The sequence below is a fragment of the Amblyomma mixtum genome, chromosome 4 (genome assembly GCF_055824585.1).
Source record: "Amblyomma mixtum isolate Tamu chromosome 4, ASM5582458v1, whole genome shotgun sequence".
Classification (NCBI taxonomy): Eukaryota; Metazoa; Arthropoda; class Arachnida; order Ixodida; family Ixodidae; genus Amblyomma; species Amblyomma mixtum.
This window is the reverse complement of record NC_143015.1, coordinates 85815118-85827920: the sequence shown is the minus strand read 5'-3', so window position 1 is coordinate 85827920 and position 12803 is coordinate 85815118. Positions and strand designations below refer to the sequence as shown.

The following is a 12803-nucleotide window of genomic DNA, read 5'->3' as shown; positions in this document are numbered from 1 at the left end:
TGGAAGGCATTTGGGAGGCATCCGTCTGATTCGATGCCTTTCTGCAAACTCCCTCTATACTCCCTCTCCAGCGTCCTAGACAAAGAGAACTACTTATGCGTTGCAATGAAGTAGCGCAGCCATTAGCACGCTCGGCTGCGGAACGAAAAGATGGTTGTTCGAATTCCATCTTGCACAAAGATTTTTTGCTGGTCTGACTAGAAAAGCGCGACACCTCTTTTGTCAACCTTCTGTCGACAACGATGAGACATTAAAGGCTTTCGCCTTAATATTCAAAGTGGCAGCCGTAATTGAGGCAGTGCTATAATTAAAAAAGTCGGCAGTGGCTTAGCTCTGCTATGCCAGGACATACGTAGCGTGAGCAGTGACGTCACGTGACTCTGCGCCGGCAGCAGCAGCTGCAGCGGCGCGCCCGGCGAGGCGTGCCAGGGGTGCGCAGTGACGCTACTTACTCCTCGCGCATGCGCGGTATGGTTGACGAAGGGAGCACGCAAAACGGCGAGACTGTGGACAATGTAGCCCACGCTACAAACGGTGTTAAGTTTGGCAGATCACTCAACACACATCCACTGACGCATCCACCACTGAGCACTGTAAATTTCTTTTTTTTTGATAAGACACACTTTGATATACTCCCTCTCTGAGCGAGCAACCACACCACTGTGTCTAACAGCAAGGGGAAAGAGGGCCTAGTTATGACATACATGCGGGAAGCCAACAGTCACCGAAGCCAAGAAGTATAGGGATGCTCCTTTTTAATTTGTGGCGCTTATCGATGGGAAATCAAAAGGCAATTATACTGAAGGTAAATTATTAGAAGGCAGAAAAAAAACCAAGCAGGAGGCGCTTGATCTTGCCACGGAACTCTGATGTACACGACGCCGCAAACAGAGAGTAGCCACGACATTTGGGAAGAGTACCCCATGACCCATGACAGTATCTGACTTCCACTATGAGGACCAGTAAGTGATTCATGCCTGATGCGGCAAATCCACCTGCGGCTTAATAGCTGTGTCATCCCGGACCAGCTGTTACGTTAATTCTCGACAAACAACTAATTTTCCAGATTAAATAGCCGGTGGCATGCAGAGGTAGCAAAGCCGGCAGTGAACCAAACAGCGGCCGCTGTGCGTGAGAGCAAAGCTCACTGTAGTTAGTCGGCCAGCACCCGACGCCTTAGAGGAAAGTGCCCTTCAGAATCATGACCGCTGAGTGACGTATCCCTAAAGTGGTTCCAAACTGCCCCTAATACCATGTCATAATTTATACATCAGTATAAATAATTTGTACACTTTATTCACCATCAGGGGAATATAGCAGTGCTCGACTGAAATTTATTAAGACGAAAGCCTTTAATGCCTCATACTGTCGTTAGCAGACGCGTCGGCAGCCGTGTCGACAGGTTTGTCCGCCTTTCAGCGTCACTGCTTAAAAAGAAACTGCGCCGAGGGTGGGAATCGAAGCAGGGCCTTTGGCATATGAAGCGGAGACGCTACCACTCCGCCACGAAGGCTGCAGGTTCAAGCATGAATAAAGGCGCATGTAGTGAATGCATGGGTTTCATAAATACAATAAAAGAAATAAAGTCAGTAGAATGGAAAATAAAAAATAAAAATAAGAAAATAAACAAAAATAAAAACAAAAAATAAGATGTCAAAATAAAAATAAAAAACAGTAAAAAGAAGAAAAGAAGCAAAAATAAAAATAGAAAATATGAGAAATAACAAGTAAATAAAAAAAAACTGCGCCAGGAAACGCTTTCACCTTGCAGCACATTAGAGAGCCAAAGTGCCCTCTGAATTTTTTATTTTGCGCTCAGGGTACGCAGTACATCATAGAGGGGAGGGGCGAAAAGAATAACAGAAGACAAAAAGCAAGTCATGCAAAAAGTTGAACTGATATTACAAAATACATAAAACGAATAACAAAACTTTTGAGCAAAAATAAAGAGGCAACCACGAAAACTAATGCATACACAAAGTAATGGTCCCTGAACTGTAACATAGTAGCGCAAGTGGAAAAAGGAAACTAAAAATATAATTCACAACGAGCATGGTAATTACACATAAGATGTGAATCGTGAAAATAACCTATGAATTAATATCTTCACCAGCGGTACCAAAATTCTCAGTCATAGTTATGCTTGTAAGTGGTGCAGGTAAATTACAACAGTCGTTGCTGGTCTGGAGAAGGAATGAGCACGACTAGCTGAATGTGTTCCAGTGTGGAAAGCTTCGTATTTGGCGGTGGTTAAGACGACATGAAATGCGCGGTGGCGGTTGGGCCTAAAGTGAACGTAAGTACGAGTTGTGATAAAATATTTTATGAAAAGTACTCAGGAAAGATAATTTTGTGCGAGTGGACCACAGTGGTGGTGTCAACTCGGTGACAACAGTGAAGAAGTGACATTATGAGAACAAAAGTAACTGCGCAAAAGGACGGGACAAGAGAAAGAGAACCACACGGGACAAACGCAGACTGACTACTGATTTATTCCACCTACTCCTCTTTCCTTCAGCAGCAAAGCGCATGCGCACCAACCACAAAAACAAAAAACAGAAGCGACACTCATCTCGTGGAATCAAGGAACTCGAACTCCTTGCGGTACAGGTGTACTGAAGCATCGCTAATGCACTTATCAGGCCCTAACCTCGCGATTTCCAAGGCCTCGATAATTTCTCGTTCTTTCTTATCCCTCGAGCGTCCGATAATCTTAGTCCTATCGAAAAGCGGATTACAAGCGGATTACAAGAACGAGAAATTATCGAGGCCTTGGAAATCGCGAGGTTAGGGCCTGATAAGTGCGTTAGCGATGCTTCAGTGCACCTGTACCGCAAGGAGTTCGAGTTCCTTGATTCCACGAGATGAGTGTCGCTTCTGTTTTTTGTTTTTGTGGTTGGTGCGCATGCGCTTTGCTGCGGAAGGAAAGAGGAGTAGGTGGAATAAATCAGTTGTCAGTCTGCGTTTCTCCCGTGTGGTTCTCTTTCTCTTGTCAATAAGCAAAAGAAGGTTGAGTGTGGCATTAACCACAGGAATAAGTTCGTCCAGTGTACATGCAATGTAATTTACCAGATTCCCCTGAGTTGTGGTAGGTTCTACATAGGGCAAACTGGCCGCTGCGTCAACATTAGATTATTAGAGCACGCAAATTCCTTAGAAGATTCAAGGGGGCAGCATCTGCCTAAGCATTGTCACACTTGCAAGCATGATGACAGAGATTGTAATCCGCTTTTCGATAGGACTAAGATTATCGGACGCTCGAGGGATAAGAAAGAACGAGAAATTATCGAGGCCTTGGAAATCGCGAGGTTAGGGCCTGATAAGTGCATTAGCGATGCTTCAGTACACCTGTACCGCAAGGAGTTCGAGTTCCTTCATTCCACGAGATGAGTGTCGCTTCTGTTTTTTGTTTTTGTGGTTGGTGCGCATGCGCTTTGCTGCTGAAGGAAAGAGGAGTAGGTGGAATAAATCAGTTGTCAGTCTGCGTTTGTCCCGTGTGGTTCTCTTTCTTTTGTCCCGTCCTTTTGCGCAGTTACTTTTGTTCTCATAATGTCGTACCAACTAGCCCCTCACCGCACTCTTCAAGAAGTGACAACTCTACATCTTATTCGTGAGGTAATAAAGCATAATTAAGTTGACGGCACGGCCATTTGGGATGACCTTCCGGATATCGAAACCGCACCAGAAGACAAGCCAAGTCAAACTGGACAGGACCTGTCTTGTCCAGTCCTCTACTTTCTTGTCTTCTCCTGAGCTATCAATATCCATCATATATCCGCCATAAAGCTTTTTACTACTTCTACAATGAATGACACCTTTATTGACACAGAGATGCTGCAACTGTAAAAGTACAAGAACTCTCATATGATTATGGTTGTTTGTTAATTTTGCACCCCGAACATTTTCCTGAAACTTTCTGCAAAGCCCGATTTACCCCCGATTTCTGGTACAACGTGACCGCGGGGCTACTCTGCCCCCATGCGGCGCATGCGCGAAAGGCGTCTGACAAAGACGAAAACCACTTTAAATATTCTTCTGTTTTTTTTTTTTCATGAATATATTTTTCAAAATTCACGCTTGGCTCCCATATATTGTCGTAATCCTATAGAAATTTTCTTATTCATGCCACTACACCTTGGCCAATTCCCCTATGTGGGTATGTGCCATTATAAATATGATGAAGAAGAAGATTGGGAGCCGCTTTCGATCCCTCAGTGTGGGTATGTGCCATTCTGTCAAAGGCTGCAACATCAACAACAACAGCGATCCATTCCAGAAGAGGCTGCTGAGTCAGTCGCTTGTTGACTACCAACCTCTCTTGATTTCCATCACTGACTACGTAGATTTGCTTTGCAAGGAGTTTAACCAATACTTGCTTGAAAAAAAAAACACATTTACAGCTGTTGATGTCATGAACTATTGGCACGTACGACGTAACTGTGCGCTACCCCGGAAGCGTATTCGCCAACTGCAGCCTGTACAGCCACAAGGCTTGAAACCACGGTGAATTGATCACGGTGACTGAAGATTGTCACAACGGCTTACCTAAAAGGGATAATAAATCCTCTTAAACGGCGTTATATGCCACTAAGCGTCACGATTTGCGACCTAAAAGGGAAAAATTTGAAAAAAAAATGAAATTAAAGAAACAATAAAACTACAGTACAGAGAGCGGAGTCGAACGGCCGACCTTCCATACGCAACACGAGCCTCTAATCCACTGCGCCATAGCAGCGATGTCAAGCCGTCGTTCTGAATGAATATTTATAACCAGCCTTAATGTGGCTGCTACCTGCCGGTGGGCGGCGCTGTCATCGCTGGCTGTACCGGCTGCATTTGGCGAACACGCACCCCGGAATAGCAAATGCTAGTTGGCAATGTCATGTGCCGCCGCGGTAGTTCAGTGGTTATGGCGCTGGGCGGCTGACCCGAAGGACGCGGGTTTGATCCCGACCGCCGCAGTTGAATTTCGATGGAGGCGAAGTTCTAAAGCCCCGTCTACAGTGCGATATCAGTGCACGTTAAAGAACCACAGGTGGTCGAAATTTGCGCAGCCCTTCACTACGGTATTTCCCATTGCACTTTAAAGAACACCACGTGGTCGAAATTTCCGCAGCCCTTCACTACGGTGTTTCTCATAGCCTGAGTCGCTTAAGGACGTTAAGCCCCAAAAATCAACCGCCCCATGTCATGCATAGCTAATGGCTGCTGTGATGTTGACAGGACGTTCTCTTAGCCAAGGTACCTTCAAAGACCGGACAGGTCTCGTATCGAATCCGAAATCCTGCGCACGCAGATGATTAGGTATGTTCACAAGGACGTGTAAAATTTCGACGTCGAGCTTGTGTGAATAGAATGTTTATGTCCCAAAACTCAGCCACGCTTTTTCGTACTAGCAGTTATCAATAAGCAAAGAAACGTCGAATTCATGATTATTTTGTTCAGAACTCTGATTGTTCCCCATTTACGAACCTATGCCATAGCCCTAATATTTACCCTTCAATTAAAAAAAGGATCAAATAAATTATTGCAGTTTGCAAATTTAGCCACAAAAAAACGAATTTCGGAATGTTTTCATGAAAAACCCGATTTTCCAACATTATCAAGCTGAAAAATTGCGCTCGATTTTTGCCAGCCGAATTTGGGAAGGAATAAAACCCAAAAACGAAGAACCCTACATAGGATTCTTCCATTTTACCAATCAGCCGTCCATATGAAGCGTGTTTCTCAAAAACAAATCTGCGAACACGGTTTTCTCGAAGGCAGAAGCACTACAAGCGACACTTATCCTCATAGAAAGAAAGACATCGACAGAACACGCAGGTCGAATAAGGTACCACCTCTTCAACAGTTCTTTCTGTACTTCGTACTAATGTCTATTAATAGCTGCCCCAGGGGTGGGTCTCAACGTTTGATGAAGCTGCAGCGTAGCAGACTCAGTCTTCAATATCCCAGGGCGGTAGCGGCGCAGCGGGGCTCGGCGCCACACCAGATGGCGTCGGCGCTGGGGCTTCGGCTGACGGCGGTCTCCTCCCGCACCCACCACCTCGCAGCCCTTGCCAGCACGTTGGCGTTGCCCGCTTCATGCCTGAGTACGTTGGCGTACTTGTCCCGTATTGTGTGGCCTTTCTGGGACAGCGACCGCAGAACATCTTCCGGGAAGTCAGACTCCACAGTGAGATGAGCACTGCGATGAACAGACGAAGGACTACGTGAGTGGGTTACCATATACTGTTGAACGTGTGGCGAGTATGTCCTCAGGCAGTACAGCACATGACGAAGAGTTTACGAGAGGGACGCCTCACTCCGATAAGCAATATTCTCTTTGCATAGGCCCACATAGAAACGCGAGGGAATAGGAAGTCGGCAAGGGGACTTGTAATCTTATCGTTTCCGCGGCTAATCGACTTCAGGACTTGCCCTGCTACTGACCTGTTTTGTTCTGACCGCTTGTCTTGTTCTGTGTCCAAACGAAAGAACCCGCTTTGTTTAAGTTTGAGTTCATTTTTTTTTCTGTAATGAATATCGAAGACGAGGTGACAGGCATGAAGCTAGACGAAGCCTCGTCTACCAGGTGGCGTTCACTGTAGTCAAACTCTTTGGAATACATTAAAAAAAGGACTTGTTGAGACCTAAACCATCACGCTCATATGAATGAACAATGCAGGCTGTAGATAAACATTTACGCAGTGAAACAAACACATGCTAAAATATGGCCTAACATACTGGTGACGTAAACGAACATAGGTTTTTCTGGATATGGCAAGGAGTTTGTATTTAAACACCTCATTATAGAGCCCGGATAATTTTTAAAACTAATGGGTAACCCGCGCTTATGGGCAACACGCGCTTATGAGTATAGCTGTACCCTCGTCAAACCCGCGTACATTATCATGCACATTTGCATTTTGAGGATTTTTAAATAACGCATCACTCCGGCAGCATAATTTCTATTTAAGATCAGAGAGCACTCACTATTCTCCCACGCAGTCAGCTTTTCAAAAGCTGTGAAATAATAAGGGTTCTTGGAGCAGCCTTCTAAGTCTTGCGGATTTGTCTATACCACATTTCTGCCCCAGTGGCTCAACAGCTCCAAAGTCTCTCTAGCTTTTTCACGAGGCTTTTTGTAATATTTATTTGAATACGCATTCGGTCGTGATTGTATTTAACGAGCTATGCGCCATAAAGCTTTTTTGCATATTCTTGCAATGCCACAGGCCAGTAGCAGAAAACATGGAGAAGACTCATAAGAGAACTGTCGGACCTGGGGCTGCCAAATTTTGTGTGTAGATTCGCGGGACCACCGAGACTTGTGGCACGTATTTCGATTCACGATAAAATGCCGAACCTTTGCTCTGGTTTGACGAGCATATTTATTGATTTATTTTGTAAGATGGCGATTTATTTAAAGGAACTCGGAAGGCGCGACCAACGGCGAAAACAGACTGAGGTGAGCGAAGTCTAGCTATTCGCGCATGCGCACAACAGCAGATATGTATGTCTTTACAATCGCCCTTTGGGAGAAGAGGAGCTGGCGACTTACGGTGGTGAAATTAAATGGTGGGGACGTAGTAGGGCTCCGGGCGCGCGACATCGCTGCGGCGGCGGAGATCGGGAGATGGCGGGAGGCGTTCTACGTTGTTGTTAACAGGACATGTCAGCTCCAGGACGTGGTAAGGGCCGTGATACTTGTCGAGAAATTTTAAGGAGAGTCCAGGGGTACTTGAAGGTATCTAGAGCCACAAAAAGGTGCCAGTAGAGAAGTGCGGCGCGGGGTGAGAGTTGTCGTGGTGCGACTTATGGCGATACTGGGTGTCAGTCGCGAGTGCGCGAGCGATTTGGCGACATTCCTGGGCATGTTCCGTGGTTTCAGAAACAGGGGTGTATTCGGCGACGTCAGGTTGGAACGGGAGAACGGTACCTATTGTAGCAGACGGATACGGCCGTAAAAAAGAAAGAAAGGAGAGAAGCCGGTAGTGGCCGGCGTAGCGGTATTAAATACGCAAGTCACATAAGGATGAACGAGATTCTAAATTCGGTTGTTAGTAGCGACGTACCCCCTTTAAAAAGCAACCGAGCAGCAGGTTTTTGCTTCTCGACCGTAAAACAGAGCCACGACGGCACCCCTAAAGACCGAAAGTTGTCAAAACGGAAAAACGGAGGTTCACCATACTTTACAAAGATTCAGAGCTACATGGCTGCAATAAGTGCTTTGCTACGCGACTAAGACATCCTTGTCCGGTTACTTTTGGCAAAGAATGCAAATAAAAAGCATTTCTTCGAAGGTGCGGTTAAATCTCTCTGTGACGCCGTTATTCTGAAGATGATAGGTGCAGGTGGTTGGATTAATGATGTTGCATTGGGTGAGCAAGGCACTGAAAACACTAGCCAAGAATGCGTGGCCGCTGTCACTGAGTAGCGCACGAGGTGTACCGTGACGAAGGACGAAGCGCAGCATAAAAAGGAAGGAGGCGTCGCTGAGGCACCTGAAAGGGCGGTTTTTTCGGCATATCGAGTGAGACTGTCAACCGCAACGATAGCCCAACGGTTGCCGCAGTATACGGAAGCAGGCCATAGAAATCAATGCCGATGCAGTCGAAAGAACGTGATGGGAAAGAGAGCGGCTGCAACTCTCCAGCAGAACGATTAGGCTTGCGATGCAGAAAGGCCAGGCATGAGCACACACGGAAGTGTACGTGCCGTACCAGTAGTAGCAGAGCCGGAGTCGGCTGTATATCATGAAAACTCCCGCGTGACCGAATTGTGAGTCAACGTGGAAATAGGCGTATATTTGCGAGCGGAAATGGCGAGGTATAACGAACAACCACTTGCAGCCGTCTAAGGTGCAGTTGCGCCGATGGATGAGATGGTGACTACTCGTGAAGTTGGAAGCAATGGCGGCGAAGCCACGTGACGGAGAAGCAGCCGTTGGGCTGCAGGAAAGGTAAGACAAAGGGATCAGGACGTTGCGCGGAGCGCATGTCCCTAATGGGAGGTGGCTGCGGTGAGGTATCAGTGGTGGAAAGGCTGGTAACGTCGGCGGGAAGTGGGCAGCGAGAAAGGGCATCAGCGTCGTGATGCTTGCGGTCGGACCAAAAGACGACGCGAATATCATATTCCTCTAGATGAAAAACCCACCTGGCAAGACGGCTGATGGGCCTTTCAAGAACGAAAACCAACAAAACGCGTGGTGGTCCGTCTCAACGTCAGCAGGGTCGCCTTAGAGGTAAGGGTGGAATTTGGCAAGGGCCCATACGATGGCTAAACACTCTTTTTCAGAAAAGTAGGATTAAGCCTTTGTGAGTGTGCGACTGAAATAGGCTGGGAGGTAATCATCGAAGCCAGAGATGCGTTGGGCGAGCATGGCGCCGATGCCAATACCACTGGCGTCCGTGCGGATCTCGATAGGAGCGGTCGAGTCAAAATGGTTCAATATAGTCGGCGCCGTAGGTGTCTTCTCACGCTGAAGACCATAGTGATAATTCGGAACTTCTGGAGAGAAGTTGTGTTAAAAGCGCAGCAATGGAAGAAAAGTCGCGAATAAACCGGCAAAAGTACGAGTACAGACCTAGAAAGCTGCCCAGATCATTGATGAAGGTGTGCTTAGGAAAGGCAGCCTCAGCGCGAAGTTCCTTGGGTCGGGACAAACGCCTTCCTTGGAGACACCATGGCCTAAAATGATCCGCTGACATGCAGCAAAGCGGCAGTTTTTTTTTAATTTGAGCTGCAGGCGGGCGTCAAAGACGCAGGGTGAGACGGCCTTCAGGCGGGTGAGATGGTTGTCAAAGTCAGGGAAAAAGACGACAAAAAGGCACATCTTCCACTTCAGTCCACGGAAAATGGTATCTACTGTCCTTTAGAAAGTCGCAGGGGCATTACAAACGTTGAAAGGCGCCACGGTAAATTCATACAGGCCGTCGGGGGTCACAGTTGCTGTTTTTCGACGATCGGCTTCTTCTATGTGGAGGTGGCAGTACCTTGAAGGTAAATCGACGGGTGAAAAGAGTTCGACCTGATGCAAACAGTCTAGAGCATCGTCTATGCGCTGGACGGGATAAAAATCCCTGAGCGTAATCTTAGTAAGGCGGCGGTAATCCACACAAAAGCGTATCGACCCATCGTTTTTACAAGCATCACAGGCGACGCCCAAGGGCTGCTTGAGTGGCGAATGACGCCGTCGGGAAGCATTCGGTTAACTTGCTCTTCTATATTCTGGCGCTCGATTGCAGACACACGAGAGGCGCGCTGGTGCAGCGGCACGTGGGCACCATTGTCCATTCGATGGGTGGCTGTTGAAGTTGGCGAAGTCGCAACAGAGGCGAGGTGGCAACAAAGGCTGTCGCGAGATGGCGTGCAGGCAAAGCCGAACAACCTGGTTCTCCAAACAGTTGAATGGCGACTTCTTCGTCTGTCAGAGACGCCGCTCTGTTTCCCACCACTTTTTCTGCTGCAAAGGCAGCTCGCCAAAGGAAGGCTGACAGGGAAGTCAGTCCGCAGCGCATGCGAGAGTAGGAAGCTAAGTGCTTCCGACTTCGCGTCCCACTGACTCGTTAAGCCTAATTACATTGCCCGTGCTGTAGAAGACGGTCCTCATTTTAGACAAACGGCAGCGAACTAACAATCGTGCTACTATTTCACTGTAATGAGAGCTCTACGCCAAAAACTTCATTTTTCTCTTGTACACTCTAAGAAAAAAAGGTGTGATCTTAGTCTTTTTGGGGGGTAAAACACTTGTCGCTGAGCTGACACCTTTTTGGGGGTAAGGTTACGCTGTTTCTTGGAGACTAAGTATTTATGCTCTCGCACGTAGAGTAATCTTACGCTCTAATAACCTAAACTTGCACTGGCATAAGAAGAGTAACTTTAAACCAGTTAGGTATAACATTACGCCTTTCTAAAAGGGGTAAATGTTAGCCTGAGGAAAGCATAAACATATCCTAGCATGCAAGGTGCAAGTTTGCACCTTTAGCAGGTAAATTTATGCTATGTATAGAAGTGCAAAGTTACTTTGTCAAAGACCAAACTTATACCGTCATAAACAGAGCAAAGTTTGCACCCCTGTGGTGCAAGCTTATACCCTTACATGATGGATAAAGTTACCCTTCTAGTGGTACAAAGTAATGCCCTACTGCAAAGGGTATCTATGCACTACTCGGTGGTGTATTTATACTGTCCACACGAGAGCATTATTACCCTTCTGTAGCGTAAACCTGCCCACTGAATGCAGGACTAAAGTTGACCCACATGGTAGAAGCCCGAGTCTTTCTGGAAGCGCAGGCAGTGTCCGAATGTTGCGACGAATCTCATGTGAGATGGTCTGTGTAATTGTGTGTTCAGGTGCAGGTACTACTGCAGAATGTACACAAAGAATTCATAAACGAATCGGAGAAAGAAACATACCGTCATATTTATTTTGCCACATGCTACACCATATTACAGCAATGACCCTGGCAGTCTTCTTCGTACAGGTGGAGGCAGTATGTATCATGTATTTGACCTGCACAGAGAAGAAAACATATAATGAATTTTGCAACCACAAAGCACAGACGACGTGACCATGGACTTAGTTAATTCAGGTCTAAAAGTGTAAACCACACAAAAGGCAGGGATAAAGGGAGATGCATGAAAACAATTCCACAAGTGCAGGCTTCTGTTTATTAATGAGAACCAAAATCAGAAACGATATGAAGGAAAACCAAAACATGTCCTAAATGGCAGCTACTTAATCCCTCACATATGCTGACATTATCACAAGCACACTGGCTTCTCAGGAAAAATCCAGAATATTGTGCCCAGCTGCACGGTCAGGCTGTAGGCATCCCGGATGCCAGACTAAGAAGAGGGTCATATCAAGAAACAGAAAAACATGTGCATGAAATGGAAACTACTAAAAGGTGATAAAATGAAATGCCGTTTAACAAACCCTTCTCTCCATTCTCGTGTGTTTAGTTCTCCATATCTAGAGTTGTTAAGGTTTCATGCAGCCCTTGCTAACAATATGTCTCTAGTCTCTGATGCCATTTTATGTTTGTTGCCCATACAGTGAATTTTCTTCCTAAAAGGGAAGTGTAGGTGATTATCTGAGCATCAATGAGCGATACCTCCACCAGTAATTTTCCCTGCATATATTACCTGTGAATTCATTTCCGATTAGCAAACAGCAGGAAGCTTGTTCCTGTGATGGCATTTCTGGGTGCATTCCATTGTCACAGCCTTTCGATACAGTTTAAATACCTGGTGAAAGGCCTATACACAAAGGCTATGCCCTATAAATTTTAGTGTACTGCTCCTGTAAAACAAGGAAGAGCTTTGGGCTAAACGTGAAATAATAGCAAGGGCAACTTACACATCTAAAGAGTTGTCTCCACTCATGAGATAGCGTCATACCAAAAAATTATTTGGACCACATTATAATAAAGGTACCTTTTATTCACGTTCATAGCCTGTTTCATACTACACCTCTACATTATGCCTATGCAAAAAGCTTTTGTTATGGACTGGCCTTCACTGACAGACTACATTAACTACACAAGCAGCATAGAACAGTCCTTCTAAAGCACTATTTTTGCTTGAGGAAATTACAAATCTCGTCTTTTTATTTAGACAGTGCTGCTTCATCCAATGCTTGCAGCATATGCAGCAGGAGTAATTCCCATGAATTACATTTTGCCGGCACAATAGAATGTAACCTTTACACATCTTTTCAGATGCTCAGCATAATGAAATTGTAAACACTGACTGACAGCATGCAAGAATGGCTATTAAAACAGTTGCCTTCCATATCTGCTGTCACATGCAGGGCA

The 12803-nt window shown here is 46.0% G+C and overlaps 1 protein-coding gene across 1 annotated transcript in view; it reads right to left on the bottom strand.

Annotated features, from left to right (window-relative positions):
* Positions 1-3629: 3629 nt before the first annotated feature.
* The window catches only part of LOC149347289 (uncharacterized), an 87640-nt gene continuing 78466 nt past the window's right edge, over positions 3630-12803 (bottom strand). Inside the window, exon 10 of the mRNA XM_089586986.1 lies at positions 3630-6187. Coding sequence (XP_089443112.1) covers positions 5944-6187 — 244 coding nt within the window. The 3' untranslated portion in view covers positions 3630-5943. The remainder of the gene's footprint in view (positions 6188-12803) is intronic.